This window comes from Pseudophryne corroboree, chromosome 2, assembly GCF_028390025.1.
Source record: "Pseudophryne corroboree isolate aPseCor3 chromosome 2, aPseCor3.hap2, whole genome shotgun sequence".
Lineage (NCBI taxonomy): Eukaryota > Metazoa > Chordata > Amphibia > Anura > Myobatrachidae > Pseudophryne > Pseudophryne corroboree.
This window is the reverse complement of record NC_086445.1, coordinates 390,923,241-390,948,238: the sequence shown is the minus strand read 5'-3', so window position 1 is coordinate 390,948,238 and position 24,998 is coordinate 390,923,241. Positions and strand designations below refer to the sequence as shown.

The following is a 24,998-nucleotide window of genomic DNA, read 5'->3' as shown; positions in this document are numbered from 1 at the left end:
ATTAAATTCACCTGCCACAGGGTGGGGACTGAACTCAATATATTCATGCTAAGGTCAGGAACATACAGTAGCAAAATACTCAGAAACTTCATGATGCTTTTGCAGCTAAAACTCTGCCGCCCTGTAACCAATCCAACCAGAGCTGCAACCCCACACCAGCATGTTCCTCTGTGTCTTGTCATGTTCCAACATATCAGGGACTGCGCAGATATCACCTCAGTCTCCAGTACATGTGCAAGTACCTGGCGGTGTGTGGCTACAGCATTTGTGCTAAAGCAGGTTTCATCTCTGTGAGGTTTATTTTTATAATAAACCTCTTTTTCACCAGAAGCAAATCACAAGATTTTTTTCAGGGCAGTCTACTTGTGCTAGAGTGTCCCAGTGAGCTCTGGCTTCGATCCTAGAGCAGCAGTCAGCTTTACATTTGTATGAAGCTGACTTGATTAGCTATTTTAATATAGCAAGGAACAAAGGTTTTGAAAAATATTTTTTTTAGTTTAAAATGTATTTGAAAATTATATTTTGCTTATTGTTTAAGACCATAAATATTTCAAAGGTCTTAGGGACACCTATAGGATTAGCTTTGTTCATTGTCCTATCACTACTAGGGAGGCAAACACGGTAATTACCCAAACTGTACAATACAGGGGACAACAAGAATTGTTCTAAATTGCACCAAGGCAGCCTAAATTACACACTCCAAAGGTACCCCTACATCCCTATACAGAAACAATAAATAATAAAGGTTTCACACCTGGGCCCCAAAACTAAGCAATTACATTTTCACAAAAAGTACTAATCTATATATGCAATATAGGGTATTCCTGTTTCAATCTTCTATTAATTATGAGAGAAAGATCTTTTCAAAATATGTAAAGATAAAAATAAATACAGGTACAATCAATTCGCTACACGTCATATACTATATAGAAAGGACAATTAAAAACCAAGCGTTTTTCTGAGCATGAATACAAAAAAATGTCAGAGTGTGTAATTACAGTACATCCCAAACATGAGGTAAAAATAGTACAAACAGGTGTTCTTAGATGTAAACTCCATATCTTCTTTTTTTTTTTAAAAAGCAACCCAAAACATAAATCCATATAAAAAAAAAAATCTAAGTACTTCAGTTCTGACGTGTTATAAAAAAAAACAGTATAATGAATTACTGTTCACTAAAACAAAAGGTTCATCCTGCTGAGTCTTCCTCCCGTCACTCCCTCCTTTTTCCTTCCCCTTCTTTATCTTTCTGTTTCTCCTGCACCTCTTCTTTCTACTGACAGGTTGTGTTCTTTTTTTATTTTTTTTTATATAAAAATATGGTTGAGACTTTCTAAGTATCTACACACTAATGTTTATTTATTGAGACATATTATTGACAATTCGTTGGTATTTTAGGAATTACATTTGTGTTTGATATCTTTTCTGGACCTTTGCACAGGTCAGTTACAGGTATGTAATGTCCCTCATCCTTTCAATAAAACATGTTTAAAAAAACAAAACAAACAAAAGCCCTTGATAAAATATTGGGCCAGATATCCGATAATAAAATCTTATTAAACCATGGGACTGATTCAGACCCTGTCACAGATGTGCTATAATTGCTATGAAGCGATTTCTGCATGTCTGCGCATGCGCATATGCCGGTACACGCATGTTCAAGGTCCTAAACTGCGTTCTCTATAGAATGCAGTTTAAGTCCTGGAGAGGGGTGGGAACAAGGTGTCGATGCTGCGTTTTTGTGGGCGTCGATGCACCATTTTAGGTGAGCGGTCCGGACTGTTTGCGGGGTGGGCTGTGGCAGCTGCGTGACGTCACACGCAGCTGCTGCGAACCGTAACATGGCAATTTGGAAAATGCAAAAGCACTGCTGGCGTGCGATGCTTTCGTATGTGTGCGGGGGGTGGGGGGAGCAGGATTCGGCATGCGGGGGGGACGGGACTTGCCCTGTACTGTCAAAGACATTGATCGTACCCTCCCGATGCATAACCCAGTGCTGAAGCCGTGCCTCCACCCCCCTGCCTCATGCCGTGAACATCTCAGCTTTGCTTGCATACTGCCATCAGGCTACCTCCCACTTGCCTGCACCTCTTGTCATCTGTCTGTCGCCCCTCCCCACTAGATTGTTAGCTCTTCAGAGCAGGGCCCTCTTTCTTCTTGTTATCTAAGCCCTCGTCTCAACACATTTCACTCACAGCTCTCCCCTACTCAACGACCATCTTTATCCTGCTAGTAAAGGCTCATCTCCATCTATGGCCACCAGCCTCTAGTAGTACGATGATCACTCCCTCGATACTTACATCTTAGCTGTATTATGTCTTGAGAATGTGTGGTGCTCTGTTACCTGTACTCTATTTCTGTTATTTATTTACTGTAATGCTATGTTTTGTCTCCCTGTACTGTCCTTTGTACGGCGCTGCGAAACACATGTGGCGCCTTATAAATAAAATGTAATAATAATAATAATAATCGTAGATGTGTGTTCTCTCACACATCTACGATCAGGCCTGAATTAAGGCCCCATATCAGGTGAGATAAACTCCTTCCAGAATCAGGAGAAATAGGGCCTGTAATCACTGGAGTGATGTTCAATATAGCAAGTTATACCTCAGCTACCATTCAGGATCCATTGTCCTCTGGTTCTGCAGAGCTTTTGTAATACCCCTTTGCTGCCAGTGCATTTTGACCTGGGTGGTCTTTGTCAAGACAGTCTTGACAAAGACCACCCAGGCCGAAACACCTGTTTTAACTATATTTTACCTCTCATTTGCTATGTAATTACACATACTGTGACTTTTTATTGTATTCATGCTTAGAAAAACACTGAATTTGAAAAAAATATATTTATCTCTTTATTAATGAAAGATTGAAAGAAAGACGAATACGCTGTTTTACATATAAAGATTAGTAGGTTGAGTATCCCATATCCAAATATTCCAAAATATGGAAAATTCTGAAATACGGAATTTTTTTGAGTGAGACTGAGATAGTGAAACCTTTGTTTTCTGAAGGCTCAATGTACACAAACTTTGTAGGTAGGTATTTAAGAATTGCCCTGTTATATTTATAAAAAGTTTGTGCAAATCAAGATGTTGCAATCTCTTTTAAAATGTATTTTGAATCAAGTATATGGTATATATCACATTTTATAATAGGATTCCTTTGAAATGTAAATCATATTGTAGATTGATTTGCACAAGTTTGTGATTGTAGAAGAATGTGGAAACCCCACTGAAATAAAGGAGAAATGAGAAGCCAAGAGTGTAACATGGCATTCTGGGCCCCATAGCAAAATTTTGTCCCCTCACTATGCCATTGACATCTATGGCTTATTCATTACTATTTGAATTTCAGTGGAGGATCTGTATGTAGCGTAGAGCTCAAGTCAAGTGAATATGCCATAGGAATAATTGGACAATGAAAATCAATGAAAAAAAAAACAGTACAACACTAGTTAAACCACTATCCTAGAGGGCATTTGCACAATGTGCTCCAAAGAAAACAATGGAATTTTTCAAGTACGGTTACATACATTAAATGAACTGTAATGTATCAAATGGGCAGAAAATCTTACTCTAACACAAACATATACAGATGTAAGTATAAAGACAAAAGGGTATGGGTTTTATTTTTATATACAGTATGTTTGAACGTGTGGGCAGCTATTTTATGGTCTCTTGATCTTTCAGCTTGTCACTACTTCATACATCTTTGCCTCAGAATATTACTTTTAAGATCTTTATGATTCATTTAAGCTAGGTTTATGATTGTTTTAATGCTCTTTGTCAGAAAGGTGTTTTATTTTGCACCATACTGTACTATGTTTTTTCCTTGCTGCCCATGCACTGCTCTGTGGCCTATGTAACACAATTTCTTAAGAAATAAAATTCCTTATCACAACATAATGTGATATATTTTGATGATTTGGGACCTATTTATGGGGCAGTTTAGAGCACAATAAGAGCTAGTCTTGGCATATAACTTTAGTTACGGTCAGTAATGGTGCAGCTCCAGAGGTGGGGCTGCAGCGCAGGACAAAGTTTAAATAGGGGATCCACATCAACTGACAGTTTGGGATGACAGTTGGTGGCAGTAGGTATGGCTCTCTATTGAAATTTGGATTGCAGCCCTACATTTGGAGCCAGCACTGGTTATATAGGTTTTGGACCAATCTGCTGAAGTGAAAAGTGCACAGTGCGGTCATTAATGTGCAAGATGTGATAGGTATTGGGGAAGAGGTTCAGCACACCCGGAAAGCAAAGGAACATGCTTCTCCGGTTGGGTTCCCTCATAGGGAACAGCAGGCTATCACCAATTGAACAAAAAAAAGGAAAAATTACCAGCGCTGGCTGACCATATTAATTAAAAATATATATATATATTTAGAAATCCGAAAGGCTTGTTAATAATGAACAAATTTATTACTAACACATATTAAAATAAACACATTGAATAAAATAAAATGAAATATGCCACATAAAAGCCTGTATAAAGTATTGTTAATTATAGTTCCACAATACTGGCTAGGAAACACTCAGATAGGACTAATGTCACTAGATATGACCATCAATAATCGGTTAATTGTCATAAATCCAATATTTTGCAATCATGAGGTTTTACCAATGATCCGAATGCAGATATCGTCCACCTTATAAGTAGCTGGAAAGTTTGTTTGTCCTTGGCGGATAATAAAAAAAATCCAAGTGGGTAAATACTTTATACAGGCTTTTATGTGGCATATTTCATTTTATTTTATTCAATGTGTTTATTTTAATATGTGTTAGTAATAAATTTGTTCATTATTAACAAGCCTTTCAGATTTCTAAATATATATATATATATATATACACACATATATATATATATATATATATATATATATACACTGCTCAAAAAAATAAAGGGAACACTAAAATAACACATCCTAGATCTGAATGAATGAAATATTCTTATTGAATACTTTGTTCTTCACATAGTTGAATGTGCTGACAACAAAATCACACAAAAATTATCAATGGAAATCAAATTTATTAACCCGTGGAGGTCTGGATTTGGAGTCACACTCGAAATTAAAGTAGAAAAACACACTACAGGCTGATCCAACTTTGATGTAATGTCCTTAAAACAAGTCAAAATGAGGCTCAGTAGTGTGTGTGGCCTCCACGTGCCTGTATGACCTCCCTACAATGACTGGGCATGCTCCTGATGAGGTGGCGGATGGTCTCCTGAGGGATCTCCTCCCAGACCTGGACTAAAGCATCCGCCAACTCCTGGACAGTCTGTGGTGCAATGGTGGATGGAGCGAGACATGATGTCCCAGATGTGCTCAATTGGATTCAGGTCTGGGGAACGGGCGGGCCAGTCCATAGCATCAATGCCTTCGTCTTGCAGGAACTGCTGACACACTCCAGCCACATGAGGTCAAGCATTGTCTTGCATTAGGAGGAACCCAGGGCCAACCGCACCAGCATATGGTCTCACAAGGGGTCTGAGGATCTCATCTTGGTACCTAATGGCAGTCAGGCTACCTCTGGCGAGCACATGCTGCCCCCCAAAGAAATGCCACCCCACACCATTACTGACCCACTGCCAAACCGGTCATGCTGCAGGATGTTGCAGGCAGCAGAACGTTCTCCTTGGCGTCTCCAGACTCTGTCACATCTGTCACATGTGCTCAGTGAGAACCTGCTTTCATCTGTGAAGAGCACAGGGTGCCAGTGGCGAATTTGCCAATCTTGGTGTTCTCTGGCAAATGCAAAACGTCCTGCACTGTGTTGGGCTGTAAGCACAACCACCACCTGTGGACGTCGGGCCCTCATACCACCCTCATGGAGTCTCTTTCTGATCGTTTGAGTAGACACATGCACATTTGTGGCTTGCTGGAGGTCATTTTGCAGGGCTCTGGCAGTGCTCCTCCTGTTTCTCCTTGCACAAAGGTGGAGGTAGCGGTCCTGCTGCTGGGTTGTTGCCCTCCTACGGCCTCCTCCATGTCTCCTGATATACTGGCCTGTCTCCTGGTAGCGCCTCCATGCTCTGGACACTACGCTGACAGACACAGCAAACCTTCTTGCCACAGCTCGGATGAATGTGCCATCCTGGATGAGCTGCACTACCTGAGCCACTTGTGTGGGTTGTAGACTCCATCTCATGCTACCACTAGAGTGAAAGCACCGCCAGCTTTCAAAAGTAACTAAAACATCAGCCAGAAAGCATGGGAGCTGAGAAGTGGTCTGTGGTCACCACCTGCAGAACAACTCCTTTATTGGGGGTGTCTTGCTAATTGCCTATAATTTCCACCTGTTGTCTATTCCATTTGCACAACAGCATGTGAAATTGATTGTCAATCAGTGTTGCTTCCTAAGTGGACAGTTGATTTCACAGAAGTGTGATTGACTTGGAGTTACATTGTGTTGTTTAAGTGTTCCCTTTATTTTTTTGAGAAGTGTGTATATATATATATATATATATATATATTTTAATTAATATGATCAGCCAGCGCTGGTAATTTTTCCTTTTTTTGTCTAGTATCTAATCAGGGGAACTCACCACCCCCTTACCAGCTGCTATTGATAGCGCACCCTTATTTTTTCTTTAATATCACCAATTGAAGATGGCATCAGCTATTGCAGGCAAGTTAAGAAAAAATGTTGGAGTTTGTTAAATAGTTTCTTAATGCCGCCCCCAAGAAAACTATGGGGTCAGATCCTGTGATCGCTGTTGCTCACAATGCTGGAGAGGAATCATCTCCAATATCTCCTGCTTTTTACATTTCTTAAATAAAGATGAAACTTAATTCTGTTCTTAAGCAGCAGAAAAATAAATGTCCTCATGTTTTAAATCCAGATTTAGTTTGATAACTAGATAATAATGCTTGCTTTCTAGAAATGGAAACATTTTTACAATAATTTAAAAAATCTGGAGCAAAGTTAGTGTTTTATGTAAGGAGCTGAAAGAACAATGGAGAAAATAAAAAAAATGGAAATACTAAATACATTTAGAATATTTAGGCTTTTTTGCAGTAACACTAGAAAGTAAATAATATCAGGATTATACAAATGAACAAATGTTTTTTGGTGTTTTTTTGGGGTTATTACATATAGGGGCAAATTAAAGCTCAGCCATGAGCTTTTCAATTAAGTGTCACTACTCCGCACATTGTTAAAAAGAACATGTGCATTGTGGGTTTGAGCCTTTGTACATTTGTAAAGAAGCCTTTGAGTACCCTAAATTGAAACTATTAATATAACAGGACATGGACTTCCACCCTATCAACAGCTTTTCAAGTTATGACTGACTAGCGAAACTTTTCATATGGGATAATCAGGACCATTCTGCAGTCCAGGGTTTCTTGAAGAATCTCACACACATTCCACAGGTACTCAAGTTTTGAAATGATATAACAAACTAAAATGACAGCATAATTAATTATTCATTGTTTCAATATGAACATGAAAGAGCTCTGGACAAACACATGCAAACATGAGGGCTAACATTTTGAAACCTTCATTTAGACTGTCAAAACTATTATCACTGAACAACTAAGTTATTGGAGTTAGGAACATGAAAATGTGTCCAAATTTCACCAATGTATAGTACACAGAATATTCTCAATTCTTTTGTGAATTATTGATAATTGGCATGTTCCAATTTAAATATATATTCAGAGACAATTCTTATATTTAAAATGTACAGTATACATTTATGTAAGGCAAGTGAAGCCTGTTTGTTTTTATTATTGCATGTCATGTATGTTGGAATTGCTAGCTATTTATTTTCTGTAGTTCAAATACTGTATGTCAAAAACATATACTGTACCATCTTGTGGTTTGGTAGTTATTAATGATCCAGATGCAGTCTTATACAGGAAAACGTGGACTTAGAAGTCCAATAGTAAGTAAAAACAGAAGAGCAAGTTTAATTGTGGGTTGCACTCTGGACGCCACTGATATGTACTAAAAAAGTATAGTAATATTAATTACCATTTACAAGAAACATGAACCCAGAAGTATTCTTATTGCAAAGGACAGCTCTAATTGGAAGATTGTAATTGCAATTGTACATGTATACGAAGTTACTAAACGCTGCTATGCGTGAAATCAATGGTGGAATGTACATCCTGCCCTCTAACTTTTCTCAGTAATATGGACAGCAGAAAAACATAAGTCTATGTCTAGTACAGTGGTTCTCAAACTGTGTGCCATGACACCCTAAGGGTGCCTCGGGACACTTGCAGGGGTGCCTTGGATTGGTGGTCCAGGACCAATTCAAATTATTTATGTCAATGTAATAGACAAATCCAGTGCTGGTGGCTGCGAATCATAAAATATGTGGACAAGCAGATGTGAATCCTTTCCCTCACCATAAAATATGTGGACAAGCAGATGTGAATCCTTTCCCTCACCATAAAATATGTGGACAAGCAGATGTGAATCCTTTCCCTCACCACACAGTTGAACCTAAGGATGACATATAAACACAATTTATGCAATATTTCTTTCTGAATTTCTCAATAAGAAACAGTCTATGGGTTCTGATTCACTAGGGCGCTGTGATTTAAAAAATTTTGGGAACCACTGGTCTAGTATATAAATTCCTCTGTGCTAGGCACAAATAATCAAAACTGTACTGGACTTTAGGTTAAAGTCCCTTTAAAAAAAGATTACATGTTCACCATTTTTAATTCGAAAGAGAGAATCATCAGATAGCCAGTATTTATTATATTTTAGGCTGTGTATTTCATTGCCTCAGGAATGAATCTCATCCATTATCTACTGAGGAATTGCTAATAATTTTAAGAGATTTTGTATTTTGTGTGTAAAAAAAAGCTTCTTTACAGTTTCCTTAATTCTTGCAATATTTAACAAAGTATTTGCATAATTTCAACAAAGTATTTGCATAATTATGGTAATTGAAGTAACTATTTTCATTGCCATTAATTTATGGGGTAAATAAAGGACAGTTAATATAACCAGAGGCGTAACTAGGGTTTTCGGAGCCCAGGGCAAGATGGAAAATGGCGCCCCCCCCAAAAAAAAAACCACACACAAAAAGAAGCGCAACGAAAAATGGGCGTGGTCACACACCAGAAGGGGTGTGGCCACGCTCCAGAAGGGGTGTGGCCACTGAAAATGGCCCACAGTGCCAGTTACATTGCCCCACAGTGCCGGATACATGCCCCACAGTGCCAGATACATCCCCCACTCAGTGCCAGTTACACTGCCCCACAGTGCCATTTACATTGCCCCACAGTGCCAGTTACATTGCCCCACAGTGCCGGATACATGCCCCAGAGTGCCAGATACATTGCCCCACAGTGCCAGATACATGCCCCACTCAGTGCCAGATACATGCCCCACAGTGCCAGTTACATTGCCCCACAGTGCCAGATACATGCCCCACAGTGCCAGTTACATGCCCCACAGTGCCAGATACATTGCACCACAGTGCCAGTTACATTGCCCCACAGTGCCAGATACATTGCCCCACAGTGCCAGTTACATTTCCCCACAGTGCCAGATACATTGCCCCACAGTGCCAGTTACATGCCCCACAGTGCCAGATACATGCCCCACAGTGCCAGGCCCCACTCAGTGCCAGTTACATGCCCCATTTGGTGCCAGTTACATGCCCCACAGTGCCAGATACATTGCCCCACAGTGCCAGTTACATTGCCCCACAGTGCCAGATACATTGCCCCACAGTGCCAGTTACATGCCCCACAGTGCCAGATACATGCCCCACAGTGCCAGGCCCCACTTGGTGCCATATACATGCCCCACTGTGCCGCCGGACCCCCCCCTCCGTGCCGCCGGATCCCCCCTGTCACTTACCGGCCGCTTGTTGCTATGTGAGGGGAGGAGAGCGCAGCGCAGCACCTCTCCTTCCCCTCGCCGCTCCAGGTCTCCGGCGGCTGTCTGGCGCCGGTTCGCTAGCCAATCAGAGCTCGTGGACTGGCAGCCAATCAGGAGCCGGTCCGCAAGCTCTGATTGGCTAACGCCGGAGACCGGACACAGCAGCGCATTGCCACATATAAAAAATAAGTCATATTACGCCACATATAAATGGATCCCGGACATAAAAGCTGGTAAATGGATAGGGACTACTACGGCTCCCACAATTATTCATTGAAAATTGAAAGCGTCTCTGCTGATTAAGCTGGGTGGGCTTTGTCCAGTGAAACGTGTTAAGAGTTTACGGTATATTATTATCTTGCCACTCTTTTGGATGTTGCAACATTTATCTGCCAACTGGATCTTGATATGTACTGAGATATTCACTAATGGGAATCTGCCAACTCTTCACCTGAACTACTAACCTGCAGCACTGGAATACCTAGTGGATTGCCTGCACAGCCTACAACCGCTGCAATCAGTTGCTAAAATGGACTACTTTAGACATCAATCCATACATTTTGGATAATACCGTGCTGTTGTCTTTCAGTTTTCAGTGGCTAAGTGTGGAGGGATCGGGGCAGGCACCTGGCGGTTGGGATACCGGCAGTCGAAATACTGATGCCAAAATCCTGACACTGCTCAGAATGCCGGCACTGGCATCCCCACAAGGATTACAAATGAGGGTTTGCCAGGGCTGCGGACAGGTAAGTTGCTGATGGGAAGGTTAGGTTTAGGCACCACCAGGGTGCGTTAAGGTTAGGCTGCGGGGTGGGGGTTATGTTTAAGCTGCCTAAAGGGGGGGTTAGGGGGCATTATGAAAGGTAAGTATACTTACCTAGCCCCTGTCATGGGTCTCACCATCGGGTTGCCGCGGTTGGTCTGACCGCCAGCATCCTGACTGCCAGCATATCATACATAACCCACTGTGGGAGTTGTAGTCCCTATACATTTGCCAGCTTTTAGGTCCGGGATCCATTTATATGTTGCTTAACACTTGTGAGTTATGTTTTATATGTGGCAAAATGTATTTTGTCTCCAGTCATATGACATTTTATTACCTCAATCTTTACATATGTTTTAAAAAATTTGATATATTATCTTTGCAAACTTATCCGTCCAACTATTTAAATTTGTTAAGCTCCGGTTTCTTATATTTTTGCTACTGAACAGTAAAAGACTGCTCTCTGAAAAAAAGGACATATTGTTTTTCGTGTTTTACCTGTTTACACAAAACAGCCACAGGTCCTGGCTCAGAGATTGACTCATTCAGCACCACCACTGCATTTTTATATGCTGCAGTTGCGCTAAAATATGCAAAAGCTGCAGGAGGCATCTTGAGTTTAAAGACACACACTGCACGTTTTTGTGAACTGTTGCTGTGTCCAAAGATGCAGCATCGTATCATATGCTTAACCATCGAATATCTGTGTAACCCTCAGGTTATACACTATGTACGGTTAAATCACAAACCTGGAGCCACTCCCACTGGCTCCGGCATGCCCAGAAAACAGAACTGGCACTCCTCCATTTTCTATAAAACTTCCTGTTGACAGCCCCAAATGCCAGCAGTATGTCAATCATGAGGCATAGTTTGTTACACTGGGAGTGACAATCTTAGTCCTAGATCAGTTTTGGAATATGGGGTGCGCTACCGCACTTCCCTAATAAGGTTTCACACTTGGAGCATTTGCCCGTACCTAACCAAGATGGCCACCAACACTTAGTCAGAGCATATGCACCTCCATCTTGTCACTGTGGTTGAGCACCACAGCAGGGGACCCTGCGAATACTGCTGCTAGTGTCTATATACATGACAGGCATATTTAACCTATAGGGGCTGCGGATGATTTCTGAAGTGGCTTGTGAAACAGGGGTTTTCTTTGCTGTATGTCTAGACCCCTAAATCCTGTTTCTTACTGCTGGTGGTGTGCTAGTCTGTACAGTGTAGGCTTACAGATAGATTATATCACCCTAACATACAGTACAAATCCATGTGAAGCATGATTTTTTAATGAACTATCAAAGAAATAAGCCTGGTGAGACATGGTTCGATAAATTTTGCACTTTATTAGATATTCAGAGACAGAAAGCAGTTCCACTTCCAGATCTTTGAGAAAATTCTTGTTTTTAACAATTATTTTGATGACATGGCAATGATACTGTATGTACATTTATACTGTAACGTAAATTAAGCATTTATATTATTTTAGGTGGACGGAAATATATTTTAATGTAAGTGTATGGTGGGGGTGGAAATTGGATTTTCATTTGAGTGTACAGTGAAGTAGTGTAGGTGGCTTTCTGTGCAATGTGGCTGAGGGCATGAGTTATTAATAGCCATTCCCCTTTTAAGCTGGTCATTGGCATTGTGAGGGAGTGACGTGAAAACCTACCTCTACGTATCCTGCATTTGACTTTCACCTCCACAATATTTTGTTGCCATAGTTAGACAAAAGAAATAATCTCAAATGTGACAATCTTGGACATCATAGTCATGACGTTTGGCAGAAAAGTGCGGACCTTTGCAGAGGAGAGGTGAATAATTTTAAATATCAAGGTAAACTTACTTTTGCACTCTTCTGTGTTAACCATTCTCAGTAATTGAGGGAGAATTAAATGAACACTTTACTAATTCAATTTCTATTTATTTACCTATGATATTAACATGTATGTTTTAGTTGTCTTCATTTATTTTTTCTAATTTGTACTGATTTCACAAAATTTCCCTTGAGGCTCCTGTTCATCTAGCTGCACAAGTACTGCCTTTGTTTTCCCATTTTCATGTAGCCATTGTATTTATCAAGATAAATGAAGCCAATTGTAAAGCAGTCCCCAGAGATCAGCTGTAATGTTTTATTATTTACCTCTTTTTTACCTAGGTCACTACAATTAAAACTTTCATTACTTTATGCCAGCTCACTGTAACATACTAAGCTAATGACATGATGCATTAAATATGTTTCCAAGAAAGTAATAGCTGATAATATATCAGTTGAAACAATATATAATCCTGTTACACTGATCAGCTATTAAAAAATGTGTGTAAAGTATTCAAGGAAATCTTTGTTCTGCATTGTATTCCAGGTTTTATAGTGCAATTGCTCCACCCTCAGATGACTCAAAAGATATAATCACAGGGAAATCAATATACAGTATATGCCTAGTCGTCAGCCATGGGAAATATTCACTTTCTCGTGGAATTATAGTACCCTCTACTGGTCTATTTTCATATTACCACACTGCAGTTTTACTTGGTCTGGGTTTTTTTTTTTTTTTTTTTCAAAATGACACAAATGGGGGAATTCAAATGTTTGAAAAGTCGGTTGGGTGTCTGTTTTTCCTGTCTGTTCAAACATTTGACTCTCCCCCAAAATCTTACTTTGAATATTTTTTTCAAAGTGAAACGACTTTTTATCTATTTATAAACAAAAATAAGATATTTTGTGATTGTGGATTATTTACTTCTATTGATCTTTAAAGAACATACGTACAAAGATATAAGGATAAAATTACCATATGAAAACATGTACAAGTTGTGCAAATCTGCAGTAGTGTAAATATACAGATGGCTTCTTTTGACATATAGCAAGTATAATTGTAGTGAGATCTCACAAGGATCAGAAATTTGTTCACCAATTAGTTATATAAAAAAAGTCCCAATAATTACCATGGTAAATGTACTTACACAAATGCTGGAAATAAAAAACAGGCATAGAATAGTCCACTTTATGCTTCCATATGAGCATTCTGGTTTCCTACCACAGCCAAGGACATAGCTATAAATCAAGACAAGCTATACAATAAACAAGGAGAAAGTGACTAATATAATGTTAAGGAGATGAGAAGCATCATTCACATTTAGCAGCCAGATGACAGATGATGGATGTATGCGGAGTGACAGACACAGAAGGAATGCTTGCTATAGTGATTTCTCACAAAGAAGAGTACATGATCTTATAGAATATCCCCGTACCCCTCCACCCCCGAACTGTGTTATGCACAACGATGATCGATATTGATTCTGTCTGTACCAGACACAGAAGCTGTATTTATGGAAGGGGAACGGAGTGTATTACAGAAAAGAGCCCTCCTGGTGTGCTCCCTGCCCGCTGTGCCAGGGACGGCTGGTATGTCCCAACTTCTGCATTCCTCCGGAGATCACATCATTAGGCTGCTTGGTCCTTGCTCCAGCACTCTGTCTGCTGCAAGCCCCATAGTTACAGCGACCGCTGACAACGGCCACAGGCAGAACAAGGACAGCAGACAGGTGGAAAGGAGATACAGATTATTACTGTGAGGAGTGCGGGCACTTGTTCACTGGTAGAGGTGCAGGGAGCTGTGCATCCCGGAGGGAGGGAGGAGCTGAGCTCTATCAGGACTGTAGGGGCCACCAGTAGCAACAGCAGCCCCATCATCATCTTCTACTGAGGGACCACATGCAAGGTGAGAAGGAAATCATGAAGAGCGCCTGAGCAAGGTGACAGGAAGGGTCGGACATGAGGCACATCTGACATCATCCCAGGCCCTAATACAGCGGCACATATAGCACACTCGGTAAGCACTACTATGCCTTTCTTTACTGCTGCACAACTGTCTGGTTGCTATGCGTACTGAGCACTGTGACTGGCAGGGTACTTGGGCAGCGTGACTGGCAGGGCGATAGGTCAATGTGATTGTCAGGGTGCTGGGGACGTGAGAATGGCAGAGTGTTGGTGAAGTGTGGCTGTTGTCTGGGTGCAGTGTGACTGGCGGGATGCTGCCAGTGTGACTGGCTGGGTGCATGCAGTGCGACAGGCTGTGTAACTGGCCAGGTCCTGGGTAGGGTGCTGTGCAGTGTGACTGGTCAGGGTGCTGTGCAGTGTGACTGAGCATGGTGCTGTGCAGTGTGACTGGCTGGGTGCTGGGCAGTGGGACTGGCATGACTGCTCTTAGGATGTGCACAGGGATCTCCTACATTGTAATGTCTGCTATACTGCAAGTGTCTAACACCTGCTGAGGGACAAGTGTAAGAGGACGAGGTAAGGGCTCAGCAACGATATGCATGGGAAATAGTTAGTATAGCTAAAGCATAATACACTGTACACTCAACAGTACAATGGGGCTGCAAGTGTTGCATTGTTTAACCTGCAAAAATACTGGATTTAAATGGGGAACTGCATCGTATTCCGAGTCATAGAGGCTGCAGAATAATACATATTACAGTATGTGGAATTTACGTGTTTTACAGCAATAGGCTTCATGTGACCTTTGTGTGAAAGGAGCTGCAGTTCCACTTACTGGGAGGAAATGACTGCGATGATCAGGGCTTTGTGTAGAGGCGATGTTATGTAGAGCAGGGTGAGATACTGCGTGTGTGATCATATTGGGACGGGGGCTGCTTTGCTATAGCATTCATTTATGTTTAGTGGAATCGGGTATATGTCAGAAATGGTGCACACATACTGTCATTGTAATGAAAGAATGCATCAGCACTACCCCAGTGGACAGCTCCATTCCTGGTACAAGATGCAGCTGATTACTGATGTATTAATCGTTGCCAGGTACATGTCACAGTAATGTAGCAGCAGACCGGGTCAAATTGCTCCTATTACCCTACATGGTAGCACTGGCAGTGTGTTAACCATATTGATCACGCTCACTTCAGCTGGGAAATCTACCATACAGTCCCTATAGTCTCATCATGAAGCTAAAGTAGTTTAAATATCGACAATATAACATACAATAAACCCTGTCCTCTCTGAAAGAAAATAATAATCACTATAAATGGTGTGCTGTGAGGATGTCCAAAAGTATGTCGAATCCATGCCATTCCTAATCTATTTATACAATGCCAACCCTTCATTTAAATATATAGAGTGGTACAACTGCATAATGACTAATTAATTATTGAATGTTATTTCTCTGATCCTATTTTCACAGTGGGAGAGGACAGCATCCATACTATTTGCATACATAGTAACTCACTCACCCATACACCTGCTGGAAATGGACTGTACAGTCAAGTCAACTATTACCCTGTTAAGAAAAATACTTATATCCTGTGTCATTGCCAGTTTGCCCATTAAGTTCAGGTAAGTGCCATTGCCAACTATTTTTTTTTTCATGAAAATGCATTTAATTTACAAGTAATTTTCAATAAAAATAAGTGCATGACAATTACTTTAAGAGATTGTGATAATCTATTCTCCATTTTACTCAAAATATATTAACTGAAAGTCAATTGCATGAATATATATCATCAATGCCCACTGTAGTCCTTTACATATTGACGTCATTGATCTGATAGACTGCTTACACAGACTCAAAGCAACAGTAAGATTTATGTTTGACCATTTAACTTAAATCTTCATTTCAGTTCCATCATCATCTAGAACAATATAAATAACCTTAAATTGCTATACCTAATGCTTATTATTCTTGATGTCATATATCGTGATATAAAAGAATGTACAAAATTGACACATGAAAGCCATGCAATTAATATTAATATTGTATTACCAATATGATTATTTAAGAGTACTTTAACAAGTATTAAACCATTTATTGTACTATTTTTGAAACCTAAAGAGCAACACTTAACGTCTATTGGATAATGGAAATAAATACTAGTTAGATCCAGGGAGGCAACAAATTGTATAATATATAACACTCTGAATAGGTAGTAGCTGGACCACCACATTACACAACAGACACTTCTCCAAAGTAGCAAGATCAGTGTGCCTGTAGGAGTTGTCCCTCCTAAACTACAGGAACATTTCTACACACCTTACACACAAGGTTGCACACTCCACACAAAATAGCAATTGCCTATGAGAACATAGACATCTGAAATCTATCTCCATGAGCTATGCTTATTGCTTGCAGTTGCCTACAGTTACGTATAGCACTTTTCTGATATTTCTCTTTATGTCTGGAATACCCATGTATCATTAGTTTTGAAGTGAGTGCCAGATAGTATCAGAATTATCACATTACCACAGTTTATTTTAAGAGATTAAAAATGTTTTCATGTGTCCAGTTATTTAGTAGGAACAGGGTTACTTTGGGAATGGGTGTTGCTGTTAAATGAGTCGTGGTGGCATGAAAATGTGTGCAGGAATAGACGAGCGTCCAATTTATGACCCCACACCCCATTATGAAATTTATGACCCCACACCCCATTATGAAACTAATTCATCCAACCTGCTTAAATAATACATTATGCCAACAACAAGTATTTGCAGTGATTTACATGTACTGTAAATGCTAACCTAACAAATGAATTCTGATAGGTGTTTGTTACGTATTTAGCACCACCTTTCTAAACTAATTAACATGGGTTCAATTAACTAAGTCACACAGCATCTTAAATACGGGCTGAATTAATTTACACATCCACATATGTGTGGATGTGTGACATACTGTATATGTCTCAAGGCTGAATGTGTCACAAGACTTGATGTCTGAAAGGGCAGCCCCTGAATCTAGTTGAACATGTGCTATGGGGATTAAATGAACTTTGGTTTTCAAACATATGCATATTTGGATAAGATTATGATTTTATCAATTCAAATACTGTAATTGTAATAAACAAATAACATGGCATCTGTATCAGCAGTTGTGCAATACCACCATAATATTAACAAACACTTGCAGATGCACAAAAAACATAGTTTAGGTTAGCTTTAACTTTCAATAATGAATAAGCAATGTGTAATTATTACGGGATCTGGTCTGAAGATCGACAGTGTCTAGGTCGACAATGTTTAGGCCGACCACTGTTGGTCGACAGTCACTAGGTCTACATGTTTTCAAGGTCAACAGGGTTTCTAGGTCGACATGTTCTAGGTCGACAGCTCAAAAGGTCGACATGAGTTTTTCAGTTTTTTTTAAACTTTTTCATACTTAACAATCCACGCGGACTACGATTGGGAATAGTAACCTGTGCCGAGCGCAGCGTTAGCGGAGCGAGGCACCTTGCCCGAAGCATGGCGAATGAAGCGAGCCATGCGCGGGGACACGGTGCACTAATTAGGCTTCCTGGTCACTGTACGGAGAAAACGACACCTAAAAAACATGAAAAACTCATGTCGACCTTTTGACCTAGAAACCCTGTCGACCTTCAAACCCTGTTGACCTAGTGACTGTCGACCTATAGTGGTCGACCCAAACATTGTCGACCTAGACACTGTCGATCTAATGATCCACACCCACTTATTACTGTGTATATATATGGTTTATATGGCTTTATCTCTCACATGGGAAAAAAAGAAAACTAATGGGTACAGCCATTTAAAATGTTAAAGCTTTTTATATAATCATATTGTAAATCACAAAAAAGGTTATATCACAAATATGTTGTAAATTAATTAGTTTGCACAATTAAAAAGTTACTTGCAGTATCCTAATCATCAGAACATAATTAGTTCTGTGCATACATTTTTGTTTTAAAGCAATTTCACAACAAATATATTAAAATAGTACATAAGTATATTTTTCTTTGTACTGTAGTTAGAATTCATATTTTATTTGAAAGAAAGCAATATACATATGAATAATATATACTTTTTGTTTAGCAAAAAAGACAACACAAATCAATGTTTGCATCCATGGCAACAGGCTAATGGGTGGAATTTTAGGCTTTGTAAGTTCTGTGGCCGCATCCAGGCCCTGAACAGTAATAACCAAAAGAGATCTTAGATTTATCTAACCAGATATAAATGGACTCCACTGCTAACATGGAAAATAAATATGCAGTTTTGTTTCCTTCTTTTACTTGTAATCCTGACATTTATTATGAAGCACAGTCCTTCAGGTATCACAGTGCATAGTGTGTGCTTGTATTATTCTAAATGGTTAACGTACATGTAATTATTCTTATTTGTTACACAGAAGACCAATTCTTATAAAATTGTGATGAAATAAGCACCTGATTCTGTCATTGTCAGTTATATGCTTTTAATAAATATAGATATAGGCTCCATTTCTACTGATCTGTCTTCTTAAATCAATAATACATTATTAAATAATTGTATCTTGGATTAACTAATAGTTTAGTAAACTTTCATACAACCTTTAAATGGGTACTATAAATTAATATAGTTCGGCTGGGCTAGAGCCCATCTTCTTGGTTCACCTCTCCATAAAGCAGCAACTGTTAGAAACCATGTAAATGAAACACCTTTTGTCACAGTACATTTTAGAGGGTTCAGTTATTTGCAAATATTTTAGGTCTAGGCAGTGGCGGATCTTGCCACGGGCAAGCAGGACTTTTGCCCGGGGCGCCGCCTTCCGGAGGGCGCCGGCGCCATCCGGGGGGCGCCGCACCATGGCAAGATCCGCCACTGTCAGTGTGCGCCCCAGCCGTGTCCCCCCGCTGTGCCCCCCCTCCCGCTGTGAGAAGGGAACCAGACGCTACGCGTCTGGTTTCCCTTCGTGGCGCTGGTCCTCCCCCGCTCTGAAGGGAATCAGACGCTAAGCGTCTAGTTTCCCTTCATGGAGAGGACCTTTGGTGTGCGGTGCGCGATGACGTCATCGCGCACAGCACTGTGGCACAGACGCTAGGGGTCATAATTGACCTCTAGTGCCTATGCTGTGCTATGGGAGAGACGTCATGACTGATGTCTCTCCCATAGATCCGAGGAGAAGAGCGGCGCCGGTCTGCAGGGTCTGGAAACAGGAGCGGGGTATAGTAAGTATATTTTTCTTTTTTCCCATTCAGCCGCGCTACAAATGGGGGCGTGACTGACCACGCCCCCATACTAAGCCACGCCCCTAACTTTTGCCCGGGGCGCCACAAGGGCAAGAACCGGCCCTGGGTATAGGAAGACAACGTAGTCAAACAAAAGCATGAGAATGTTACATTTAGACATAGAAATTAAAAATAAAAGTCTAATTTGAACCAGATCAATACAGATAATGGTTATGGATCACTAACCAACCAATGATAGCCCAGCAGTGTGCCAATTTCACCTTCTTTGAGAGATATGTCCTATGATCAACGTCTTTTCAATTCCTTTCAACTCAACATTTCCATTATCTTTAGAAGGAAGAGGACTAGTTAGTAGAACACATACACACACACACACACACACACACACACACACACACACACACACACACACACGGTTAATTATTGCAAATTATGCAATGCTGTACATTGATGGAACCATGAAACAAATACATTTAATACAATGACCATGTCCAAATGAGCATACAATCTTAGAAGTACGTGAATGTTTAATACAGAAAGTACAGTAGTAGATTAACAATTATAACTGTTGGTGGGGAAGGCACAGGGCATGTGGCTACTGTAAGGTAAACGCCTAATCAGCCATCATTTTTTTTTTTATTATTCTGCTTATTGCAGCACAGTAAAAGTTACAATATATACAGTAAGAGATATCATAGTATAATGAAAACAGGGAAAACATATCAGATAAACAGAGAAACAAAATGGAATATGACAAGTCTGAAAAGTTTTAGCATGTCACTGAGCAAGCCTTCAGTTTTAAAGCAGTCATTCCCAGCAGGAACGTTGTGCAGTTATCAGTGTGTGGCAAGTTTCCAATGAGAAAAGACAGCGCAAAGTAGAGAGAAAGAATATAAACATTGTAGAAATCTTATTAAGCTGCTGGATATCAGATGTCCTTCACCGTTTATATTATCCGAACCTCCTCAAGGTATTTCTATCACAAGGATGCACAATTTAGATGCCAGAATAGTGGTCAATCCCTCTCTATGGGGTCTATTCATGCAGCAGTGAAAAGCCCTGTTTTGCGTTAAACAGGGCTTTTCTCTACCTACTGCAATTCACAGAGCGATTACCGTGGAGAACTCCCTGACTTCTCCAGCGGTACCCCCGCTCTGTGCCTGAATCGCATCACCATACCTTTGTATGGTGAGTGCTATTCAGAGCTTTCCGCTTCTCCATGGAGTTCAGGTTCGCCATCTCAGGACGGCGTAACCTGAACTGTGGGGTGGAGACATCAGGGAAGCTCAATGCTTCCCTGATCGCTGCTCGGTACCTTGCGCAGGCTCCGCCCCCTGACCTCCCAGCAACCACTGCGGCTTGCCGGGAGGTCAACACCCTGCGCATGCGCGATTAACATTCTTGCCGCGGAAACATACATAGACGGCGAGAAGGCTGGATCGTGGGGGGAGGAGTTACCGGTTCACAACTCAACCACTGCAGACATTAATGAATTGCGAAGCAGAAACAAAAAATGAGCTGAGATAAGACTGCGATGGGTGGTGATACGTAAAACGAGTTTTAAGCAATCCTACATGAATAGACCCCTATGTCTGTATCCGTGTTGAATGTGGACTGAAATGGTGAATGATTGATTACGGCAGTACGAATGGGGTAATGGTTAGCATTACTGCCTCACAGCACTGAGGTCATGGGTTCGATTCCCACCATGGCCCTAACTGTGTGGAGTTTGTAAATTCTCCCCGTACTTGTGTGGGTTTCCTCCGGGTACTCCGGTTTCCTCCCACAATCCAAAATATACTGGTAGGTTAATTGGTTAACCCTAGTGTGGATGTGTGTGCGTGTATGTGTGGTAGGGAATATAGATTGTAAGCTCCACTGGGGCAGGGACTGATGTGAATGGGCAAATATTCTCTGTAAAGCGCTGCGGAATATGTGTGCGCTATATAAATAACTGGTAATAATAAATAATAATAATAATAATAATAATAATAATAATAATAATATTAAGTGGCCATCAGTTTCTTATTGGCTTGTTGATATAGCTTAGAATAGCTATCAGACTGGTGGGTTTTTTTTTTTTTTTGCTGCTGGAAATAGAGCCAGGACACTTACTGTTTCATGTTTTATCCATATTTGCATGAATTTCTTGCTCCTTTTTCTGCCCACAACCCAAAAACCTTACCAGTACTGCAGGTTAATGTTAGTATTTGTATGGTAGATATTGTATACTTAGCTCCACTGGTATATGAAGGAATAAACAATATCTGTAATGTACTGCATAATATGTTGTCACAATATGAAGATTTATACATATGGGACTTTTAAGCAGCACCTTTGATTGTTAGGTCAATATTTGTAATATTCCACTATCATACCTCAGATATATAAGGTTTTAAACAAACTAACCCTGAAATGTAATTAGATTTTTCAGTTATACATGTATGGATAAGTCTAACTGATTTTTGTTCATTATTCTGAGCAGTAGATTTTGTGTTGTTTATTTGTCATGCAAATTGACTGAAATTGTGATGAAATATTCTGACAGTATTGTTTTAATATGCAGTGCAGAACTACAGAGCAGAAAATTTACAGGCATCATAAAATATTTGCCTGCATAAACTATAGTATACATTGACTTGAAAGTAAGTTAAGATGAAATGACTTGTTCAAGGTCACATGGAGATTGCACAAGAACTACTAACGCTTCCATGCTTCAAAGCACCAAATTCAGCCTAAAATGTGCCATCATCAGCAGTATTTTAATGAAATCACTGGTGTAATTTAGTTAAAATTAACAAAGCATATTTAACATAAATTTGTGTGAACCAATATAATATGCATTTTTAGGAATTACACTCATCTTCAACACCATAAAAAAATAATGAATTCTTAAATTAAGAAAATAGGGTAAGATTTGGGGTAAACACAAATTCCATAAATGAATACATCTCTATATGAAAGATCAGTTTGCAGTTGTAGTATGCAAGATGCATTTTGTATGTCAAGTTCTTTTCTGTTGATATAGTATAACAAATAAGTTTTATGCAGTATTACACTTTGCTTCTTATATTATGCATTATAACTCCTTCTACCACATATACATCTTAGCAGTATACTTGTGAGGTTTTTACATTATTCTCACATGTATCACGTCTTCCTTTCCCACTCTTTGAAGTTTCACAATCTTCCATCCTTTTGTTTTCCATATTACAGCTGACAACTGACCTACTCTCTCTCCCATCTCAGCCCCTTTGCGCTGATGCAGCCTAAATTATAGGTGCCACCTACACTCTACAACAATATAATGAAAAACATAGGTATAGATGGATGTGCTTCAGTTAGAACACGTCTGTGTAAATTTCCAAGAAACAGTATTCATCAACGGAGAGTATAATTCTCCAGTAAGCAGTTGATCCGTGCACAGAGACGTTATTACTAGAGATGAGCGGGTTCGGTTCCTCGGAATCCGAACCCGCCCGAACTTCATGTTTTTTTTCACGGGTCCGAGCGACTCGGATCTTCCCGCCTTGCTCGGTTAACCCGAGCGCGCCCGAACGTCATCATGACGCTGTCGGATTCTCGCGAGGCTCGGATTCTATCGCGAGACTCGGATTCTATATAAGGAGCCGCGCGTCGCCGCCATTTTCACTCGTGCATTGAGATTGATAGGGAGAGGACGTGTCTGGCGTCCTCTCCATTAGAATAGAGATAGATTAGATAGAGAGAGAGAGATTGTGCAGAGTCGCAGACAGAGTTAGTTTACCACAGTCAGTGACCAGTGCAGTTGCTAGTTAACTTTTATTTAATATAATATATCCGTTCACTTCTCTCTGCTATATCCGTTCTCTGCCTGAAAAAAAAAACGATACACAGCACAGTCAGTCACACAGTGTGACTCAGTCTGTGTGCACTCAGCTCAGCCCAGTGTGCTGCACAGTCATCAATGTATAAATTAAAAGCTTATAATTAATTGTGGGGGAGACTGGGGAGCACTGCAGGTTGTTAGCAGGAGCCAGGAGTACAATTATATTAATTAACAGTGCACACTTTTGCTGCAGGAGTGGTGACCAGTGCCTGACCACCAGTATAGTATTGTTGTATACTACTAATATCTCTTTAAATATCAACCAGTCTATATTAGCAGCAGACACAGTACAGTGCGGTAGTTCACGGCTGTGGCTACCTCTGTGTCGGCACACGGCAGGCAGTCCGTCCGACCAGAATTGTATTATTTATTATTATATACCTACCACCTAACCGTGGTTTTTTTTTCATTCTTTATACCGTCATAGTGTCATCCTAATTGTTACGAGTATACTACTATCTCTTTATCAACCAGTGTACAGTGCGGTAGTTCACGGCTGTGGCTACCTCTGTGTCGGCACACGGCAGGCAGTCCGTCCGACCAGAATTGTATTATTTATTATTATATACCTACCACCTAACCGTGGTTTTTTTTTCATTCTTTATACCGTCATAGTGTCATCCTAATTGTTACGAGTATACTACTATCTCTTTATCAACCAGTGTACAGTGCGGTAGTTCACGGCTGTGGCTACCTCTGTGTCGGCACACGGCAGGCAGTCCGTCCGACCAGAATTGTATTATTTATTATTATATACCTACCACCTAACCGTGGTTTTTTTTTTCATTCTTTATACCGTCATAGTGTCATCCTAATTGTTACGAGTATACTACTATCTCTTTATCAACCAGTGTACAGTGCGGTAGTTCACGGCTGTGGCTACCTCTGTGTCGGCACACGGCAGGCAGTCCGTCCGACCAGAATTGTATTATTTATTATTATATACCTACCACCTAACCGTGGTTTTTTTTTTCATTCTTTATACCGTCATAGTGTCATCCTAATTGTTACGAGTATACTACTATCTCTTTATCAACCAGTGTACAGTGCGGTAGTTCACGGCTGTGGCTACCTCTGTGTCGGCACACGGCAGGCAGTCCGTCCGACCAGAATTGTATTATTTATTATTATATACCTACCACCTAACCGTGGTTTTTTTTTCATTCTTTATACCGTCATAGTGTCATCCTAATTGTTACGAGTATACTACTATCTCTTTATCAACCAGTGTACAGTGCGGTAGTTCACGGCTGTGGCTACCTCTGTGTCGGCACACGGCAGGCAGTCCGTCCGACCAGAATTGTATTATTTATTATTATATACCTACCACCTAACCGTGGTTTTTTTTTCATTCTTTATACCGTCATAGTGTCATCCTAATTGTTACGAGTATACTACTATCTCTTTATCAACCAGTGTACAGTGCGGTAGTTCACGGCTGTGGCTACCTCTGTGTCGGCACACGGCAGGCAGTCCGTCCGACCAGAATTGTATTATTTATTATTATATACCTACCACCTAACCGTGGTTTTTTTTTCATTCTTTA

The 24,998-nt window shown here is 40.4% G+C and overlaps 1 protein-coding gene across 2 annotated transcripts in view; it reads left to right on the top strand.

Moving 5' to 3' along the window:
• The first annotated feature begins 13,791 nt into the window (after positions 1–13,791).
• The window catches only part of GABRA5 (gamma-aminobutyric acid type A receptor subunit alpha5), a 301,112-nt gene continuing 289,905 nt past the window's right edge, over positions 13,792–24,998 (top strand). Inside the window, exons 1-2 of one of the 2 annotated variants that reach the window (XM_063953304.1) lie at positions 13,792–14,447; positions 15,813–15,964. In XM_063953304.1, the coding sequence (XP_063809374.1) occupies positions 15,879–15,964 (86 nt within the window). In that variant the 5' untranslated portion in view covers positions 13,792–14,447; positions 15,813–15,878. Of the gene's footprint in view, positions 14,448–14,543; positions 14,912–15,812; positions 15,965–24,998 lie in introns of those variants that run through there. The other variant, XM_063953306.1, reaches the window with a different exon arrangement.